The 22,175-nt window shown below is 39.5% G+C and overlaps 2 protein-coding genes across 3 annotated transcripts; both read right to left on the reverse strand.

Moving 5' to 3' along the window:
• Positions 1–2,232: 2,232 nt before the first annotated feature.
• Positions 2,233–3,252, reverse strand: LOC110686538. Its single transcript, XM_021863155.1, has one exon. The coding sequence runs from the start codon at positions 3,250–3,252 to the stop codon at positions 2,233–2,235; it is 1,020 nt and encodes a 339-aa protein (XP_021718847.1).
• Positions 3,253–8,008: 4,756 nt separating this feature from the next.
• Positions 8,009–20,363, reverse strand: LOC110686514 (release factor glutamine methyltransferase-like). Of its 2 annotated transcripts, XR_002504236.1 has the most exons (6): positions 20,116–20,363; positions 17,774–18,686; positions 17,314–17,559; positions 9,644–9,816; positions 8,778–8,905; positions 8,009–8,596 (listed from the first exon to the last, which is right to left on the reverse strand). XR_002504236.1 is itself a non-coding variant. In XM_021863134.1 (5 exons), the coding sequence occupies exons 2-4, from the start codon at positions 18,566–18,568 to the stop codon at positions 9,685–9,687; spliced, it is 1,173 nt and encodes a 390-aa protein (XP_021718826.1). In that variant the 5' UTR covers positions 18,569–18,686; positions 20,116–20,363; the 3' UTR covers positions 8,009–8,905; positions 9,644–9,684. The 2 variants fall into 2 exon arrangements, 1 of the variants encoding a protein (XP_021718826.1); XM_021863134.1 differs by having other exon boundaries at positions 8,009–8,905.
• Between the last annotated feature and the right edge of the window lie 1,812 nt (positions 20,364–22,175).

Genomic DNA, 22,175 nt, shown 5'->3' on the forward strand with positions numbered 1-22,175 from the left:
TTTTCTGGGCTTCAACGTGACCTCAAGGCTTTGGATCTCAATTTCCCACTTTATCATCCGCCCTGACGACTCCATGGTCGTCAGGGGCCGTTTGATCGGCTGGTCAATGTAGACGACCACCGGATGTGCCAGGAAATAAGGCTTAAATTTTTTCACTGCCATGTACAGGGCGAGTCCAAACTTCTCCACCAGTGGGTACCTCAACTCTGCATTCTTTAAAACATGACTGACAAAATAGACTAGGAGTTGGCAGCCGACTCTTTCAGCTAAGAGGACGACACTTAAAGCATGATCTGATACTGCGAGATACATGTAAAGCACTTCTTTTGGCAAAGAACTGACGAGTCTCGGCAGGGAATGCAGTTGTTCTTTCAGCTTTTGGAGGCCCGACTCAGCATCCGGTCCCCATTCAAACTTTACTTTCTTTCTGATTGCCTGAAAAAAGTAGAGGCACTTGTCGCCTGCCCGACTAAGAAACCTTCTGAGGGCTGCCAGGCAGCCTGTTAGCTTTTGTACCTCTCGGATGGTGCGAGGCGACTGCATTTCAATGACCTCCTGCACCTTATCAGGATTTGCCTCTATTCCCCTTTGATTTATGAGGAATCCGAGAAACTTCCCAGACTCAACTCCAAAGACACACTTTTTTGGATTAAGCATGACTCGGTGCCGCCTGAGTGTGGCGAATGTTTCTCGGAGGTCTGCCAGATGGTCCGTTTGAATTTTTGACTTTACAATCATATCATCAATATACGCCTCAACATTTCTTCCAATTTGTTCAAAAAACACAGTGTTGATCATTCTTTGGAAGGTTGTCGGGGCGTTCTTTAGACCAAACAGCATGACCGTGTAACAATAGGGCCCCTGTTCTGTGACAAAGGCAGTTTTCTCTTGATCTTTTTTCCATAGAAGAATCTGGTGAAAGCCTGAGTAGGCGTCCATGAAACTCAGCAAGGCATGGCCGACTGTTGAGTCGACCAAGCTGTCGATCTTTGGCAAAGGATAGCTGTCTTTCGGACATGCCTTGTTTAAATCCGTGTAGTCCACACACATGCTCCATGAACCATTCGGCTTCTTGACTTGTACCACATTTGAAACCCATTCTGGGTAGAAACACTGCCGAATGTATCCCGCATCAAGTAGCTTCTTTACTTCGGCGGCGGCCGCCTGATGTCTTTCTTCACCATGATGCCTTTTCTTCTGTCGTACCGGTTTCTTTTTCGGGTCGACAGCTAGCTTGTGTACCGCCAGGTCTGGACTAATACCTGGCATCTCATGCACTTTAAATGCAAAAATATCACTCTTTCAGCAGCTGGCGAAGGTCATTGCCAAGTTCAGTCAGAGCAGTCGTCCCCACCTTAACAGTTCGGTCTAGATGACTGTCATCGAGAGCGACATCAACGTGCTCCCTAGCTGGCTGAGGGCGGAATTCATCCGGCCGCTCCTCAGCCAGTGATTGCTATTGCTTATGTTTTTTCTGGACCTCCGCCTCGAAGGCTTTTCTCTTCCTGCCGTCTGCCTCTTGAGCAGACGCTTCTTCTATGGCTTTGCCAGTTTAGCCGTCTGAAGTTACCATTGTTTTGATGTCAGTGAGGTAACATTCTCTGCCATTCTCTGGTCCCCCCTTATGGAGCCGACTGTTTTATCGTCCTTCTCAAACTTGAGCAACATAAGGGATGGAATGATAACTGGTTTGGAGTCATTAAGGGTGGGGCGCCCAAGGATCATGTTGTAGGCAGTAAGTTCTTCCACAACTAGAAAACGAATGACCATGTGGCGGCCCTCACCTCTCTCACCCAGACGGACGGGCAAGTCAACCTGACCAATCGGATGGACGACTCCCCCTCCAAATCTTACGAGAGGATGGGAGACAGGTTGTATACTCTCAGGCATGTACTTGAGCTTGGTCAAGCACTTATGGCTGATGAGGTCCGACGAACTCCCTGTATCAATAAGTATCCTGCAAACTCTTTGGTTGGCCACTTTACACTCGATGACAATTGGGTCGTCATGCGGCCGTCGGACACCACCAGAATCTTTCTCAGAAATAGTAACCTCAGGAAACGAGGTACCAGAGGTCTCACCCCAATTAACAGAGTTAACATCCAATTGCCTGATGCTATCCTTGTTTCCCCGAACATTCGGGCCTCCCCCTGCATAGCCGCCTGCTATTGTATACCTGGCAGCTTCATCAGTGTCAGAGCTGTCGGCCGGCTTCTGTCTTTTTTGCCTGGTCTACTGATTTTGTTTGGGGGGCTGTTTTCCTTTAGGTTTCTTGACATAAGAGTCCAGATCACCCTTTTCAGCCAACTGATCCAGCAGACGCTTAAGGCTAATGCATTCGTTGGTCTCATGCCCAACGTCATCATGAAAATGGCAGTGCTTGCCTTTGTTGCGCTTGCTAGGATCACCCTTCATAGGTGTCGGCTTCTCAAGTGAGAGTCGGCCCTTAAGTTCTTTGAAAATAGTATGATTATCTTTGTTGAACTCATACTTAGGGGAGTATGGAGTGAACTCTTTTCTCTTCTTACTGGACGGCTGACTAGTGGAGTCGACCATCCAAACATCTTTTCTCTTCTTATCTTCCTTGGGGGCCGCCTTCTGTGAGCGACTCTCCTTTTTCTCGGACCGTTTCTGATCTCCTTGCTTTCCCATGTGACAAAGGTCGACTGCATGTATGTAGGTCTCGGCCTCCATCATTGCCTCTTGGAGAGTAGCTACTCTTTTTCTAACAAAATCGAACTTGAAGTTCGACCCGTCCTTCAATCCCTTGAAGAAGTCGGTATAGGCTACTTCATCCGGCAAGTTTGGTATTTGTATCCTCATCAGATTGAATCTCTTTATGTAGGAGCGTAATCCCTCCTTTTCTCCCTGCTGGACGGCTCCTAGATCAAGAGTCGTCTTCCTGGAAGGTATGTTCATGGAAAAGTTTGATGCAAACAAATAAGCCAATGTTCTGAAGTTGTTGACACAGTCGGCCGGCAGATTGCCGAACCACTGCTGGGTGACTCCCTTCAGAGTGGCAGGAATACACCTACCCCATGTGGCATCGTCCAATCCTTGAAGGTACATTAGATTGGTGAAGGTCATAAGGTGATCCTCTGGGTTAGCAGTGCCATCGTAGGCGCCTATTAACACATTTTTCACTTTAGCCGGCTGGGCGGCTTGTAAAATTTCCTTTGAGAAGGCGGTTGGTTGTTCTCCTAGTTGGAGTAGCCGTAACTGCCAGTCCAAAGGCTGGACATTCTTAGCCATCTGACCTCCAAAAGGTGGTGGTGGAAAAAGTAGTGAGTTTGCGGCACATATGGCGGCTGAGTGGCATACGGTGCCGACTGTTGCTGGTGAGAGCTAGAACCGGAGTGTGTACTGCTTTTCTGGATCTCATAGTTTGACCTTGAATGATTCATAGAAGTGTTTTGTACACTGTCAAGAAAATCAGAAGTGGAGGCCGACTCAGACTGTTGTTGGCTCCTTTTTTGCTGAATCAGCAGTCGGGCGTCTGAGTAGGATTTCTTTGAGCCGTCTGGTTGAACCAGGCGTATTGGTTTCCTTCCCAATGAGGCAGGGATACAGTGCTTGGACAAATTGACTAGAGGTACCCGCCTCTCCTCTTGGCGAGGGTGGGGGGTGGCCTCACGGTCCTTCAATGACTTCTTCTTTCCTGAATAGGAAGGTTTTTTGCTCGACTGCCCTTTTTGGGGAACAGCCGCCTTTTTGTTGATGAGATATTTAATCTCACCCTTGAAACTTCTCATGATTGTCATAAGATCATTGCTCGAGACAGGAGTTGTCCAGTCGACCGCTTGGTGAGAGTCGGCCGAAGGTCCGACTGTTTGGCCTGGACCAGCCTGGCCTTGCCGTTCCTGCCTTTCACGAGGAGTAGTGCGTCGAGCTCTCAAGGACCCGTCTGGGGCCGTGCGAGTCTCAACTTCAGGCTCAGTGTCTTGATCAGAAGAAACATGAGGCTCGTCTTCTTGGTAGTCGTCCTCTGGACGCTTGTCACTATTAGTCGGTACAGATTGTGATGCCATCTCAAAGATACTCTCCCACAGACGGCGCCAAAATGTTCCGGGGTTTTCTGTGTCCCTTAGGAGAGTTACAAATTCGAGGCTGGAACCACGCGCTTGTACCTGCAAGATAACGGAGACTCCTTGGGTAGGGAGCTTCGCCTCCAACGATCAAGTTAGTAGATGAAGGAGTTGTAAAGCAGAATGTAAATAGGTGCCGGATGCTAGGACGGGTCTAGCAGGCGGTACCGAGTGATGAGATTGTCTTGGGATTAGTGTAATCCGAGTGTTTCTTGTGAACAGTCTCTTGTCATAAATGAGCATTTATGACTGTATTTATAGTCTTGGGAAGCGTGCTAGGTTCTAGGGTTTTTGGCCAACCCTAGGACTGAATGGGCTTTCTTGGGATTTGGGCCCAATTTATTACCTGTTTAGGCAAGGCTGAGAGGGCCACATGGCATGACATTGGGGGTCCATGGTGGACCAATGGAAGCGTGCCACGTGGCAGGTCCTGATAAGCCCAACTGGGTGACACTTGTCAGGCCCTGATTGGTCCACGTGGCGAGAGGTGATTAAGGGAAAATCCCCCTAATCAGATAGCTAATTCTTTAGTAAGGTCAAGTGATCGGAATGCCTAGGTGGAGGCCACTTTCGATCAGTAAAATTAATGTACAATTAATATTACAGCTTCATCTTGACTGAACTCTTCGGGTCGAACCCAATCGAACAACCGATCCGAGACGACGAATCAATCCGAAGGATTTGATGAGTCGTCGGAGTTTTACAAACAAAGACGTCGGAAATCGAGCTTAGAGCGTCGAGATCGAGCGTCACAAGTCGAGTCGAGTTTGGAATTCGACGAGACATGAAATCAATTAAGTTACAAGTACGAGCCTAGTCGTAGCCTCGCATTGGCCTATCCATGTGAGTGCTAGGCTAGGCAAGACTCATCGCAAGCCTAGCATGCTAGGCGTGCTAAGCCCATGCATGCTAGCTAGCCACCGCAAGCATCGAAACCTTGCGTGTGTGCTAGCAGGCCATAAGCCCAAGCATCGCAAGGCTAGGCCTTGCTAGCACGCTAGGTGCTGGCGCTAGGCAAGGCCTAGCACTGGTCGTCGCACCATCGCAACCACGCACCATCGCATAGAAGCATGCTAGGCGTGCCATGCTATGCGTGGTGCTAGGCGCTGGCACCCTTGCTAGCACTACATCGCTAGCACAGCACCAAGCAGCAGCGTGCGTGTGCATTGCTAGCACAGCACCAAGCAGCAGCGTGTGTGTGCGTGTGCATCGCTAGCACATCACCAAGCAACAGCGTGTGTGTGCGTGTGCATCGCTAGCACAACACCAAGCAGCAGCGTGCATGTGCGTATGCCTAGCATTGCAGCGCCCAGCATGCGTAGGGTGCTTGCTAGCTGGCTGCGCTATGTGCGTGTGGGGTGCTAACTGTGCTGGCTGGCTGCCCAGCCTTGGTGCTAGGCGTCAGCTGGCAGCCTTAGCAGCCAAGGCAGGCTGCCAACCAGCCACATGGGGGATGCCGATTTTGACTAAGTGGGGACCAAGGGTTGTGGGCATTGCCTTGGGCACCAAGGTTACGGTCCCCCCTTGGAAATGGTCCTCACCTAATCTCTCTTCCTCCTTTTGCCACTTGTAAAATATTGATTGCATTGCAATTTTATTTTTGTTTTAATTAAAATAAAATGGGAAAATTGCAAGTCTCCCACATTGATCAAGAGTAGGAATTCAAGGTTCATTTCCCTATAAATTCCAAGGTTTTGGGATTTGGGAAGAACACTTGAATGGAACTAAAAAGGCATCTCCTTTAGAAAAGTGAGAAAACCTTAAGTTCATAAAACTCTAGTTTTTATTGGTCGGGTCTCGACTAACCTTCGGGACTTGGATCGTTCGGGTCGGGTTCGTGGGTACGAGCCGTCAAATACCTTGCATTTGCGGGGTTCAAGTAAGAGCTCGGGATTCGAGCGAAGCACGCGACCAGGGTAAGAATGTCTTTTCTTTCTCTCTCTTAATTGTTGTTTAATTAGTGATTGCATGCTTAGTCGCTTTAATTAGTGTGCGGGTCTTGGGTGGGTTTCCCTTCCGCGTAGAGTCGGACTCTACGAAACCCAACACTAGCTACTAAAGTATCTAATTCGACTTAATCAATCAATATGAACTCAATACATCATAATTTATTATCAGAATTCAAGATATAAATCTGCAAACAAATTAACAAAACAATTAGTATGTAAAATATAAGAAATTAAGAGGTAAAAATTTAGTAATTCACCTATAAAGTCACGGAATATGGATGAGTGGATGACGTAGCAGTGGAGCACCGAGCACGGGAGGCCAAAGGCGACGCCTGTGGGACAGCCGGCAGCGAGAACAGGGGCCGGAGCGGTGAACGGCGGCGGCAGCTTACGGGATGATAGATGATTGCAGTAATTTAATTATCTTTGTTACTTTTTCTCTTTTTTATTGTGATTTGTCTTTGATTTTCGATGATAATAACATTTTTGTAGCAATGGTGCTAATAACGTGTTAAATATGGAAGAGAAATAAAGAGAGATATGAGAGAAATTTTTGTTACATTCTATCTCTTATTCCATCTAATACGGGATATATATACATGTATATTATCTAGGGTTTCATCATCGGATAAAATCAAATACCCAACTGTAGAATGTTCTAGATAATACATGGGATAATAGTCATCCACATTTAGATATTTTATAACAAATAAATAAATTAATGTTAGTTAAAATGATGATTGGGATAATGTGTGAAAATAGAAAGAGTCTTGTATGAGTCTAAATAATAAATAAAAAATTAATAAAAAAAATTAGTGGAAAGCTGATGTGGCAGAGTATGGAGTATAAGTTTGGATCTAGGGATAAACTTACCCTTAAAGCATAGCCAATGGATGCCCAAGTTGATGGTGGTCATCATAATTTCTATTACTTTCTTTCTTCCACCCCGTTTATGTCCAACTCTCATGCCCACTTATGCCCATGCACTCACATTGGTTGCCCTCCAATTTTGTGGGCATTGATTCTCCATTCCTTCCATTTCCCACGCGAACCCACATTAATTTGAAAAAAAAAAAAAAAAAAAAAAAAAAAAAAAAAAAAAAAAACCCTCTCTTTGTTGGACAAGTGACGAAATACCACTAAATGCCCACACTCAACAAGTGGTCTTGGCCATGACCTGGTCATGAATCATTTCTCACCAAATACAACCTTTTCATTTTTTAAGCTTTATTATTTTTTTTCTCTCTTCATGTCCATCCAAAATGGACTACCATTGACTATGCTCTTAGTTATTTTCAAAGTTATTATTGTAGCATGGAAACAAAATAATGGACATATTTTTACTATGTTGTCATGTCATATAATTTTTGACATGTCATTAGTGTGTCTAACTTTCAATTCAATTTTCTGTAAATTTTCAAAATAGCTTATCAACATAATCTACTTTTCTTATATGCTATAAAACAGTTTTATCCTCACAATCTACATATTTTATCTTCTAAAGATTTATGGAACATATTAACTTTTCAATCTTAATTTTTAAACTTTAAGATAACAAACAAATCATTATTTCTAATGAACATCAATCGCTTAATTTTTTGTGTACAGAAAATTGTTTGGTGTAGTCTATGAATTCATGATAACCTTTCACACCAATACATAATACCACCAACAAAGCTACGAATATCCCTTATTTTACTAAAATAATCTTTATATTACTAATGATAATTAAAATTCTACACATTATTTCAATAACACGCATTTCCATTTTACCAGTCATACCAGAACAGCACCAACGTCACAATGGATAGCATCAACTAAAACAACAGTGTCAAGTTTTTAACATTGCCAACAATGGTTATGGTGACAAGCCACCATTTACCAATGACTTGCCTCGTGTAACTGCTACCCATCTTACCACAGCGCCACCAAAATATAGGGAATAATAACATTAGAATTCTGTTAAAAGTCTGATTTACCAGCATGATTCAACTATTCAGTATTTGTATTGCAAATATATTTTTCTACTTATATCACATTACAGAATTCGAGATATATTTTTCCACTTGTATCACATTACAGAATTCGAGATATATTTTTCCATTTATATCACATTACAGAATTTGAGAAAAACTAAAAAAAATTGCATTAACTCTTGGCCGAGTAAAGCTGAAACAAATGGTTTTACTTCCAGAAACAACACAGGAAAGGAGGTATTGGGAGTTTGGAGTTTAGACTAAGTATTCTCTTTTTTCCAACTGCTATGTTATTTCGACAAAAGGTTGAGATAGCACTCTAGCAGCAGTCACCTGAATCAACGCACCAAATTATCTGCACAAGTGGATATCCATTTCAGAAATAGAAGTACTTGGCTTGATTAGAAAAAGTAGTAACCTCAACAGCCTGGTCTCTAGTACTTGACTTGCCATGTCATTTTTCTCCAACTATTGGCTGTTTTGTCAAGCAGCTGTCTTCAAAATCGAAGCAAGAAGAGTGAACTTGTGAGTGACTGAGGAATGGAGGTTTGGTGTTATGGCAAACCAATCTTTGCTCTCAAATTACCTAGAAATAGATTAGTATCAGCCCCAACTTCTTAGCATTTAACAAACCTATGGTTTAAGCTGAAAGCTAACATGTCGACAAGACAGTGACTGAAGAATGGAGGTCTGGTGTTATGGCAAACCAAAAAGACAATAGTAGCAGCAAACCAGCCAGATAGCAGCATCTTCCTGGATATTTATACCTTGTTTGAAAATACATGACCTAAAGAGCCAGGAGCCAGCAAAAGAAATCTCAACACAACTCCAACCAATGCTGATGTGTCAGATACTCAGATAACATGCACATAACAGCTTAAGGGATGACCAAAATCTACAGCCAAAAGAGCAAGAATCATCAGCCCAATGAGCAAAAATCAGCAATACTAATCCACCAAGTCACAATGCAACAATGAACCATTTGGTATGTGACAATAAATAGTAATGGTAGTAATAAATTATTAACTGATTTCATATTCGCAGACTTTTTCTTCGTAAATTTTCATTGATACTTTACAGGCGGCTTTAAGCAGTAACGAAAACATGTGAAGAAAAAGGAGATATGTGGGTTAAACAAGCATTACCAAGGACATTAGCATGACTTTCCTTTATAAATTTAAACTCATTCCACCATTTATTTCCATTTACCACAGACTGTACAAGTAACATGTGGGAAAAACTGAAAAATGAGACAATGATTGAAATGCAGTGAATCAATAATGCTTCAAACACATCCATCAATAGTGGTAAATACTGCATAGACATCATATGTTTCAACCGAAAATTATATGTTCATATTGTCCATGTGCACTCGACAATACACAAGCAGATGAACCCTAATATCAATATGGTTCTACCTGCTTTCTACTTCTGGCAATAACCCAATATCTCTTAATTTTGATTGGCAACAATTTTACAGGTTCTATACCGTACAAGCAAATCTGCTTTATTCTTAGGAGATTCAGAACATGCAATGGATGCTAAAACACACCACAAAAAATAATGTCACAGAACAATAATTAAAAAATCAACTACATATAATAAACGGAAGTTTTGTAGGCCATAAGGGTACCTTTCATCTATCAGACTTCACATAACATGTAATGTATCTGGTTATCTACGACGTCCAGTCACAAACCGTGGAATATCAGCAAAATCTGAAATTATGTTCACGTCACAGAAGCTATTTCGTGACGCATTTTTCAGGTAGTCTGTGAGTATCCTGCATTGCTTTTCACCATTTGTCTGTTTCATAGAATTGAAGGTAAAGCATCAGGCACAACCAACTCAGTGCATTATTGAATATTGAAATAAAATCTTAGTGATTTCTTGCTTAAGCTGGAAATTGCTCCTCAGCAAAAACTCCAAAAGATTTCGCAGTTCTCTTAATATATGCAACTTACAAAGTTTGCAATAGTGTCTCAAAGACAATTAAAAAGGCTTCTGAAAAGTGGGTAAGGATTTTCATGTAAAGAAAATTTTGTTTGAAGCTACCTGATAAGAATCACTGTATTTCAGGCTAATTGTAAGAAAAAGCTTTAGAGATAGATTATTATATTAAAAATTAAGCAACCAAGCAATACTACTCCTTACTTTCGAGAGGTAAGGGCTCTCCCACGAGAAAAAAGAAGAATATGAGAAAATTATCAATCAATATTCTTCTTGCCATGGCCTTATTACAATCTCCTATTTAAAGTAAAACTCCCTAACAAACTTCATAACTGAATTATTCCCTTCCACTTCTCCATAATAACAACCTAACAAACACAAGTAAATTTACTTTTCTGCCCTTGAGACAAACTAAAAGCATTTGGTGATTTTTTATTGCGTGCATATGTGAACAACAATGGTGGCTTGGGCTAGTTCCTTGCACTACCAAATACACATGTTCAGCAAAAACCAACCTAAACATTTTTTCTTTTTTTTTTTTTTTTTTTTTTTAAAACAATATTCTTTATCTTTTTCTGTTTGTTAACACACTAGATAACAATTTCCATAAGTGGAGTCGCCTACATGAACCAAAAGTGATTATTCCATATAGTCATCGACAAAAATCTTCCTCCTACATCCCTTACGATCCAATGCCTCATCCTCATGCAAACCCATATACTTCATTTCCTTCCAAACTCCTTCTAACCAAGTCATTTTTGGCCTCCCTCTCCCTTGTTTAACCCCTCCATGGTCTCACTCTTCCACTCTTCGTACCGATGCACCTTCGGATCTCCGTCTTACATGTCCAAACCAACGCAGACGATTTTCCCTTAGTTTGTCTACAATGCTTGCCACCCCTACTTTCTTGCGAATAACCTCATTTTTTATTCTATCTCTTAAAGTGTTCCCGCACATCCACCTTAATATGTGCATTTCCGTAACCTCCATCATTTTAATGTGCTCCTTCTCAGATACCCAACATTCTGTAACATAGAGCAACATTGGTCTTATGGCAATCCTGTAGTATTTCCCCTTCAATTGTAAAGGAATGCTTCGGTCACATAACACTCCCATGGTCGTTCTCCACATAAGCCACCCCGACTTAAACCACCTCTGAGTACCAAAGCGGCATACCAAATATTCAATCTTACTCCGACTTAGCTTAAACCCTCTAGATTCCAACCTTTGCCTCCATTGCTCCAATTTGTCATTAACCCCATCTTTAGTTTCATCCACCAAAACAACATACACCGTACACCATACACCATGGAACCTCATCTTGAATTGGTCCGATTACTTCATTTAGAACCGTTGCAAAAAGAAAAGGACTTAATGCAGACTCTTGAAGCAATCCAATTGTAATAGGGAAATCTTTTGTCAACCCTCCACATGTCCTCACATTTGTTGACACATCCCGATACATATCCTTAACCAGGTCCACGTACCTTTGTTATACCTTTCTTCAACATTGCCCACCAAAATACCTCTCTTGGCACCTTATCATATGCCTTCTCTAAATCAATAAAGACCATATGAAGATCCTTCTTCATTACCTATAACACTCCATCATTTGTCTTATCAAATGGATTACTTACATAGTAGATCTCCCAAGCATAAAACCAAATTGGTTATCCTAAATGCTTGTACATGCCCTCAACCTATGTTCGATTAGTCTTTCCCACAACTTCATAGTGTGGCTAAGAAGCTTGAATCCTCGATAGTTAGAACAATCTTGAGCGTCTCCTTTGTTTTACCAAGGTGCTCTTCATAGCCCTCCATATCTTGTTAAAGAGGTCTGTTTACCAATCAATACCAATCTTACCCAAACACATCCACACCTCTAACGGTATACCATCAGGGCCAACCGCCTTCATAGGCTTCATCTTCTTCAGTGCAATCTCCACCTCTACTCTCCTAATTCTCCGCACATACACCATGTTTATGTCTTCATCACTCACAGAGGTATCTCCTATCACAATTTCTAGAAAATGTTTTAATTATTGATGCCCTGGTTTAGTTATTAGAAACGAGCTCCAATTTCAATATTCACCACAAAAGTACTGATTTTACATTACTCGGTGACAAGGTCATGGTGAAATGACCATCTAAAATGCTCGACTCCCCCATTCTATACACGAAATTTAGTCTAAATCTAAATAATTGTTATTAGTGTATCTCCTAACATAATTTCTTAGTGTTTCTTGGTACCCAAAACAAATCGTACTAACAATATAGACAGGATGCTCAAAAGATTTATCAGGCCTTCAAACTAGGATGAAAAAACAATTGTAAAAGCAGGTTCATGCTCAAAAGGCCCAAGGCATGGATGTTCAGGAATGAGAACGCTGAGCTACTTTAACCCAACAAATATGCATATAGATACTATGATACAAAGTGTAGGGATCGGAAGGGGCCACTACGACACCCGCAATGTCACACAACCAAGACAATCAACCAATAGTTCAATCCAATCAAACCAAAATTCTCACACAACCAAACTATCACAACCAAATCAGCAATGATGCAATAGCAAAACAACAATAATACGAACAATATTAGGAAGAAACGATGACAATCAACACACAAGAATTATACGTGGAAAACCCCTTCGATGTGAAGGTTAAAAACCACGAGACTATTTAAGGAGTCCACCCTAACTTATCTTATTGATAATTAAGGGTAAAATAAACCCAAATAAGTCTACACAAGGTTTACACACCCACCAAACAATAAGAGATGAAAATAGAGAACAAAAGGAGTAGAAATCACCAAAAGATAGCAGTTGTGTCCAGAGACGATTTTGAGAGTTCAAACCGACGATCCAACCTTCCAAAATGAAGCCCTTGATGTCAGAAATAAGCTGTCAAAATTTGAGCACGATCCAACAGTGGAATTTTCGGCATCAGGCAATTTTTTAAAAGTTGTCCAAAGAAATCCGAAATTGGAAGCACTTGAAACCCTCTTTTTCTCTAACTTTTGTGCGTGTGTTAACTCTGAAAATGCTGAGTACAACAAGAATAGCCTCATAAAACTTCCCTTGGAAACCACAAAACTCATGCCAAATATGGACCCAAAAATAAGACTTAAGAAGTCCATAATAAGAGCCAATTATACATGTGTCTAAAAGCAATGTACGGGTATCGCAAATTGGCTGGAACCATAATAAATTTCCCCCTCCAGCCAACACGGGGAAGACCAACACGCTTCAATAAACACTTGAAGCTCATTCCCACAAGCTTGATACAAATATCAAGCTTGCTCCCGGGAACCATCTTTGTTGCAACATTGTTATCGGTGTGGACTTTATTCAGTTTCAAATGCCTCTCTTCAATCACATCTCGTAACCTATGATATCTAACATCAATATGCTTGGTACGAGCATGATACATTGCATTTTTACTCAAATCCATAGCACTTTGACTATCACAAAGCACTATATATTCTCCTTGCTTCAAACCCAACTCTCGAAGGAAATTTTTAAGCCATAGCATCTCTATGCTCGCTTCGCCTCGGTTGTTGACAATGCTACACATTTTTGTAGCTTGGATTGCCATGAAATGATTCCCCCTGAAAATGTTAACACATAACCTGAGGCAGATTTTCTGTTATCGAGATCACGTGCCATGTGTTGTATAACCTTCAAGTAAAGGTTTGCCACTTCCATAACACAGACACAATTTGGAAGTGCCCCGCAGAAAATCCACTTCATTGCTTCACAATGAGCCTTACCCAGATTGGATAAGTAAATGCTCACTAAACCGACAAAATGAGCAATATCTAGCCTAGTGCACACCATAGCATACATTAAAGAACCAACACCAGAAGAGTAAGGAATGGATGACATACTTTTTTTCTCCTCGGTAAGACAAGCCTTCTTGCTTAGCTTGAAATGCATTGCTAGTGGTGTACTAATAGGCTTGGCATGCTTCATATTGAACCTTTCAAGCACCCGTTCAATATACTTTTCTTGTGAAAGCCATAGCTTTCCTGTCACGAGCAATCTCCATGGCTAAGATTTGCTTTGCAAGACCCAAGTCTTTCATGTCAAATGACTTGGACAAGTCTTTCTTCAAACTTGCAATACCCATATATTGCTTTTAGACACATGTATTATGGACTTGTTAAGTCTTATTTTAGGTCAATATTTGGCATGAGTTTTGTGGCTTCCAAGGGAAGTTTTATGAACCTATTCATTTTCAGAGCTAACACATGCACAAAAGTTAGAGAAAAAGAGTGAAGGTTTTAAGAGCTTCCAATTTCGGATTTCTTTGGACAGCTTTCAGAAAATCCCCTGTTGCCGGAAATTCCACTGGGGGATCATGCTAAAATTTTAAAGGGCTTTATTTTGGACGGTTGGATCATTGGTTTGAGCTCTCAAAATTGACTTCGGACAGAACTGCTGTTGTTTGGTGATTTCTACTCCTTTTGTTCTCTATTTTCATCTCTTATTGTTTGGTGTATGTTGGTGGGTGTGTAAACCTTGTGTACACTAATTTGGGTTTATTTTACCCTCAATTATCGATAAGAGTCGTTAGGGTGGACTCCTTAAACGGTCCCGTGGTTTTTATCCTTCACATCGAAGGGGTTTTCCACGTATAATCCTTGTGTGTTGATTGTTATCGTTTTCTTCCTAGTATTGTTGGTATTATTGCTGTTTTGCTACTGCATCATTGCTGATTTGGTTGTGATAGTTTGGTTGAATGAGAATTTGGTTTAATTGGATTGAAGTATTGGTTGATTGTCTTGGTTGTGTGACATTGCGGGTGTCGTAGTTACCCTTTCTGATCCCTTCAACTTGGTATCAGAGCCGATGTTTCGACGAGATTGAGTTATGTGGTCCTTAGTCTAAGGGGAGGTTTGTTGGGGTGTTCATCCCAAATCCCACATGGAAAGATTAAGAAAGTGAATAGCTCCTTATAAGTAAGAGCACACTCTATTAGTATGAGGCCTTTTAGGAAGGTGCTTAAAAACAAATCCGTGCAGATTAGGCTCAAAGCGGACAATATCATACTAATGTGGAGTGGAGCGTGCGTGCGGCCCGACAAGGTGGGTGACCTAGGCCTAACACAAAGGACCACAGCCAGTGGCGGGTCCAGAAATTCTAATTAGGGGTAGCATAGAATAATAAGAAAAAAAAAACAAAAATTAGAAAAGAGTTCTATATTATATACTAGTATTATCGTTTAATAATTAGCCTTTAAATTTTAAAAATTTATTTTGGTAGATAAATTCTACTACTTTATAATTTTTTATAACTTAAATGAGAGTCTTTCAAAAACAAAATATTATGTACAAATATAAGTAAAAGTAATTTGTTTCAATAAAAATAAAAAAAAATAGAAGGTAAGAGACCAATTTTATATATAACAGGATTCTTTTCTTTTGACATGGGAAGCAGGTTCAATAAAAAAAAATTCAGAACCTAAGAGACCTGTTATATTTTTATATATAACAGGTCTCTTTTCTTTTAACTTGGAAAGCACTCAAAGCAGCGAGTTTGTTGACATTTGTTATGGCAGCCTCAAAGAGATCGATTATTTAAGATAACAAGTCTCTTTGAACTTTTTCTTTTTTTTAGGGGTAGCATGTGCAACCCCTTGTGCCTTCGTGGATCCGCCACTAACTACAGCTCTTGTTCGTTAACAAAATAAATATACAACTAAACCTCAATAGTGGACCAAGCTCTTGTGAAAGAAGATAATGAGCATGGTTTAGGAACTTAAGGGAGGAAAAAAAAATGAAGTTAGGAAAACTATCAAGTTCATAACCAGCCTTTCAAGCCAAGGACAGATATATATCAGATTGAAAGATGTATCCCAAAGCAGAGCAAGAGCACTCAGTTGGAATGGTAGCCATGATATTGGGTCAACCACCTCCAAATGACCAAAACTACAAATTTTGGAAGACATTCTAGTTCATTAACTCTCTGCATGGATGGTATATCTTCATTTGGTGATCATGCCATGAGCCCATGACAGCTAGGAAACCAAACTAACTCTTGTATTAAAATAAAAAATAAATAAATAAAAGAATGAATGGCAGTCCCTTTTGTGTGCTTTACAAAGATGGCCTTGAAAGGCAGAAATAAGATCTCATTGTTTTAAAGAATACCCATTGGTCACAAAATTCTGGCAGGCGGGAAGCATGGAATGATAGATCAAGTCCCTTGTTTTTTACATTCTAAATGAAGACCATATTTAACATTCTTTTACAAAGGATTTTCGCAAGCTGGATGCACAGAATTGACATAAAATATAGAAAGGTGGAGCCAAGTACTTCTGCATACAATAACTGAATTGACAATTTTAGAAATCAAAATCAAAGCAACAACTGTTTAGAGGAAACACATCGAAATTGTGTTCCTCGCCCGTAAATTATACCCAACCATGGGGAGCACAAATACAGTTGAGAGCCAATTAGATCGATGGAGGATTGGAGCCAATACAGGTGAGGAGTTGGAACCACCTTGACTTAATTAAAAATTGGAACCCTTTCATGATGACAGTCCAAAATTAGGACGGAAAAAATTGTGAAGTGAGCATCACAAGTTTCCAAGGAGATAAGTCGAGATTTAGTTGAAAAAAGAGGGTACTTCAGCCCTATATTAATGGAGATAAGACAAGTAGAGGAACTGGAAAACATAAAGAGTAGACCTAGATAGAACCCAAATAACTCTTGCTTCCGAAGGAAAACAATATTTAGTGGTAATAAAAAGTGAAAAGGTTTTTATAAGGTAGTTCTTCGCAAAGATAAGTAATTTTGTAAATTAAGTGTTGAGTGAATGGGTGATTAAAACTAATTTCATGATTATAATTAGACACAGCCTTAAATAGATTTAACATTCCAAATCAGCTGCCTCATAAGATTAATATAACCGACCTTAACCGTGCAATGTAATAAATGGAGGTATGGCAATGAATTTGTATTTAACTTTGCAAAAATAATTTTATATCAATGTCTATTGTAATGCATCCCTACTGCTAAATGCCAAGTATGTGGGGTTTATTTCATAATCAATTCTAGATGTAATGAAGGTGTAGTTGTGTGATGGCAAGTCCTTTTACCTAGTAAATTTACCCTCGAATTTAATACTATTAACACCATTTATCACCCAATATCAAACCAGCCATGAGTGTCAAGAATGAACGGGAACAAATATCTTCAATGCCTGTACAAATTTTCTTAAGAATTTTTAATTAAGGCTGAATAGCAATAACCAAAAGAGAGGTTAGCAAGTATGACTTATATAATAGCCTAAATTGAATTAACGCCTAAACAAAAGCAGGATTATAGTGGCATAGAGAGAAGCACCTCAACAACGAAGAAACCACCAGGTTTCAGCATTATAGACATTCTCGTGGAAAGATGAAAAAGATCATCCATGCCTTTCACACCACCATCCAATGCAAGAATAGGTTCATGCCTGCCAACTTCAGCTTGTAGCCCACTAATATCTTCACTTGGTATATAAGGTGGATTACTCACAACACCAGCAAGTTGTCCTTCAAATTCCTTAAGAGGCTCAAACCATGATCCTTGTTCTACCTCTATAAGATCCTAATGCACAACTCAATCAAATATTTGATCAAATTAACAACATGTTTGAACAAGATAACATACTATACCCATAATCATATACAAGAATGGTTTACATTACTAAATAAAATTCTACCAAACATCAAAACCAACTAAATCATAGCAAACATGTGAACCTCTACTAATTGATTCAATCATAAACAATGAACTATTCATCCAATGCTCCAACACTAACCTGTAAACCATACCTCTCCACATTATAACTTGCAACAGCCACTGCAACCGGGCTCAAATCAGTAGCAATTACTTTTCCATTCTTACCCAAAACCCTCGAAATCGCAATCGCAAGAGCACCAGAACCAGTCCCCAAATCAGCCCAAACCCCATCCTTCAAATCCTCAAATTCACTCCCCACAACTTTCTCAACCAAGTCAACAATCTTCCCCGTCTCCGGCCTCGGAATCAATACCCCTTCTTCAACACTCAGCACTAAATCCCTCCAATGCTCACACCCAACAATATACTGAAAAGGCCTCCTCTCCTCAATCCTCCCCCTCCAAAGCTTGTACATTTCATCCAAACTTGCCCTCAAGCCCACCAATTTTGACCCTAATCCATCAATTTGAGAAACACCCAGTTGAGAAACAATTAAAGGGTCCTCAATGGCATCATCAAGGAACCAATTGAGCTCTCTAACCAACAAAGTAGAATCTGGGCCATTGTCAATTTCAACAAAGGTGGACCCAATTGAAAAAGCAAGGGTTTTAGCCCAAGTAATGAAGTTATGGAGGTCAGGTAGAGTTGTAGAGTAGATGGGTGGTCTTAGAAAGAGAGGAATTTGGGGTTTGTGAGAAATGGAAATGGGTGAGATAGAAATTGGAGTGACAGAAGAAGAAGATGATGCGAACAAATTGTAGCGATGAAATGAGGTGTAGTTAGGTTTACGGTAGGTTCGTAAAATGGATGAAATCAAAGGGAAGGTTGATGATGATGGTGTAAGGTAGGTGTAACTTCCTTTCATTGCTAACATTATTGTTCAGTTTTGGCTTCCCACTGCATTGCAGTTCAGAAAATCAGGAACTTGAATATGGAGTACACCACAGCTTCTGACTAGGAGTGTCAGTCTATAAGTTCAGAAAAATAACCAACTGCAAGAAAAATAGCAGCTAAATCATGATATTATACAACATTAGTGCACAAAATATCCTACTGCATGATCAATTAATATACTGATCACAAAATAATCCAAGCTAAAAAATAAAAATAAAATATCCTTAAAGAGGTAAGGTTCATCAAACTTGTACAACATTATATGCAGTCAGATATGAAGATCTGTAAGGGAAGAATGACAATCCATTATGCAAAGAGATAGTATCACAACCACAAGAGATTATATATGCAAGATACAAACAGAGTAATCAACATTCAACACACATTGAATAATGCAGATCGACTTATTATTACAGTTTTTAACAAACACAAGCAACTAGGGTAGTTAGTTTGCCAACTCAATCACATAAGCAAATTGCAGTAGTGATAACTTAAAGACACGCAGAACAAAAAATTGTATTTTGACAACATATTTAATAAAAGGGTAATAAGCATTTAATTTACTTCCCTTTTAGTATTAAGTTGGGAATTTATCGAAAATTCACGAGTAAATCGGTGTAATAAATGTTTATTTAATGTTTATTCTTTCCACTTTTAGCTTCTTAGCTTTTTCCTTAATTTAATAAAAAGACGTGATTAATTCTTTTTTTAACAATGATCTATTCATCATGAAAACCTAAGAACTAACCAATTTGTATATTTACATAGCAAGTAAAATTATCCTAGTTTTGATAATACACATTACATACTCAAAATAACACCTACTTATCCAAGCGAATTACCCTATTAATGATACTTATATATACACTAGTAAACAACAAATATACCAATTTTCCACCTTTCAAGCAAACCATAATCTAAAAATAATAATATACATCCCAACCAAAAAAAAAATTTAATTTAAAACCTAACTTTTTTTTTTGTGCGAATAAAACATAACTTAAACAATGTGAAGTTCTGTAAGAGTTTCGCCAAACTAATTCAACTATTTTCAGGCTATACACTTTTCACCATTCTCCCAAATCCAATCTCCGAAATTTTTCAAGCTATACCCTTTTCACCATTCAAAAACAATACCAATATACCATGAAGTTATATTACTAGTGTCATTTCATCAAACAGGTTGTGGGCATGATTCCAAATAGGAAAAATCAAGGAATTTTTTCCAATAGCATTTAGCATAGCAACACCCAGAACTTATTTCTTGTTGATTAAACATGAATATGAACATATATAAAATTATGAACTGATTTTGTTAGAATATGGAGTTAAGTATAAAAATGATAAGCAGACAAATGAGACAATAATCTATAAATCTAACAAGTAACTCAATTACTCACTTGAAAAACTGAACCTAATTCAACCAAATATTAGCTAGCTATATAATTTAACAACTAGATAATACAAGTATATATTAAAAATTGAAACTTGAAATAATTATTTGTAAAGTTAAAAACTAAAACTTACGTGAAAGTAAGTAACTAGCTGAGATAAGGCCTTGAGTCGTCGAAGAATTGCGCAACAACACAACACAACAACACAACAGTACAATGGGATGCAGGGATGGATTTGAGGACTGTAGGATAGAGAAATGTGAAGAAACCGTGAATGACAATCCTTTCTGAATTGGGCAACAGTACAATGGGAGAGAGTTCCCTTTGTTTGGTTCAATGTTAGGAAAAGAAGAGAAAAGAACGATAAAAATATAAAGGGCTCCACATACTCAAATAATTGTTGCGTATATTTTCCCTTGACGAATTTTATAAGAAAATACAAGTTTGTTTTCGTGATAAATAAAAAAAGTAGTTTTATTTTTAAATATTTGCTCCACTTTTCATTTTCAGCCGTTTTGAAATACTTGTTTTATTTCCTTATTTAGAAAACTTTAACAATATTTAATTCATTTCTCACAACTTATGAACCCAACATAAATCATATTTTATTAATTTCATATTATCTCTCCTTCAATTCTCTCAACTAGTTTTGTTTTTTACAATTTTTTATTCTTCCACCTACCCACTACCTCCATATTTTATTACTTTCTCTAATTTCTCCTAAAAACTCCGCGCATAGAGAAATGGAGCAAGTATTTAAAAACGGAAGTAGTATTTATCTAGTGATATTTCTATAAATAAGTCAAAAACTTTTATTAAATACGGGTCCTACAAATGTTGATTTATTTACGAAAATATCATGCTGACTAGGATATTTTGTTAATTTATTTACGAAAACGCCCCTGGATAAACGATTTTTCTTTATCACGAAGATTTATAGTACCTTACATAAATAGCATTTGCTCAATATATTAAACATGCAGTAAAATGTCTAATCCAGTATGAGGTTCTGAGCAACAATATTAATTCTTGCATGGGAAAGTTTGGCGATATTCTTAATTCATTTATATTACGCATACGATGCGTATTACAACACTCTTCCTTGAACGGATTTCTATAGGATGACTCCTACCTAAACTTTACATTAGGTAAAAAAAAAAAACAACATTACTGCTATTGCACCTGTTTCGGGGGTTTTTGGAGTCCCTCGGGAGAGTTACAATCCTGAATATGCGTGCCTGACGTCTGTACCTGCAAAACCACGAAACTCTGGTTGGGTGGAGTTCCGCCTCCGACGATCAAATTAGTATGATTCTGGATGGGTAAACGGGCGGAAAGTAAATGGGCTTTTCTCCCTGATTCAGAGAGATTCCGCAATTAATATTGCTCGGGTTATTGGTATGTATTTATGAATGTTTGTGAATGTGTAATAAATGAGGAATTTCCTCTATTTATAGCAGATGAGGATCTGCTCCCCCATTGGGGGTACAATGCCACGTGTCAGCATCCGATTGGATCCCGTTGGGCCTCTAGTGGGCTGCCACGTGTCATCATGCTAATGGGCCATGTGGCATAGGGTATTTTTACCCTAAACATTTGCCCCTCACAGGTGTGACGTGGCTTTGCCACGTGTCACCTGTGACAGGTGTCAAACGGTGGGGAGGCGACGGTTGGTCTGCTTCCCGCCTTTTTTTCTTTGAAGTTTGAATTCGAAGGCTTGAGGCAGAAGGTGGCGATTCGCCTTCTGGGTTTGTCTATAAGTAGAGAGACACCCCCTCTCTCCTTTTCACTTTACAGACTTTGCAAAAATTTCTTGAGAGCTCTGATACCGGCTGCTTAATTGTGCAACCAGCTTCCTCTTTCGAACGCATCCGGATACCGGTTGAGTGCTTCTTCAATCAACTCATTTAGGTATCGTCTGACTCTTGATTTTCTCTTGATTTGAGTAGAACCATAGACGGTCTTAGACCGTCTGGGGCACCTTAAGCCCTTTCTTTCATGTCTTGCATTTGGTAGACCCACAGACGGTTTGGACAGTTTGGGGTATCTTCAAACCATGGTCTTCAAAAATGGACCCTTAGACGGTTATGGACCGTCTAAGGTATCTTCAAACAATGGACTTTCCAATAATGCATTCCATATGCCCACAGACGGTGATATACCGCCTGTGGCATCTCTGAACAATTGTCTTCA

Source organism: Chenopodium quinoa, unplaced genomic scaffold (assembly GCF_001683475.1).
Source record: "Chenopodium quinoa cultivar QQ74 unplaced genomic scaffold, ASM168347v1, whole genome shotgun sequence".
Lineage (NCBI taxonomy): Eukaryota > Viridiplantae > Streptophyta > Magnoliopsida > Caryophyllales > Amaranthaceae > Chenopodium > Chenopodium quinoa.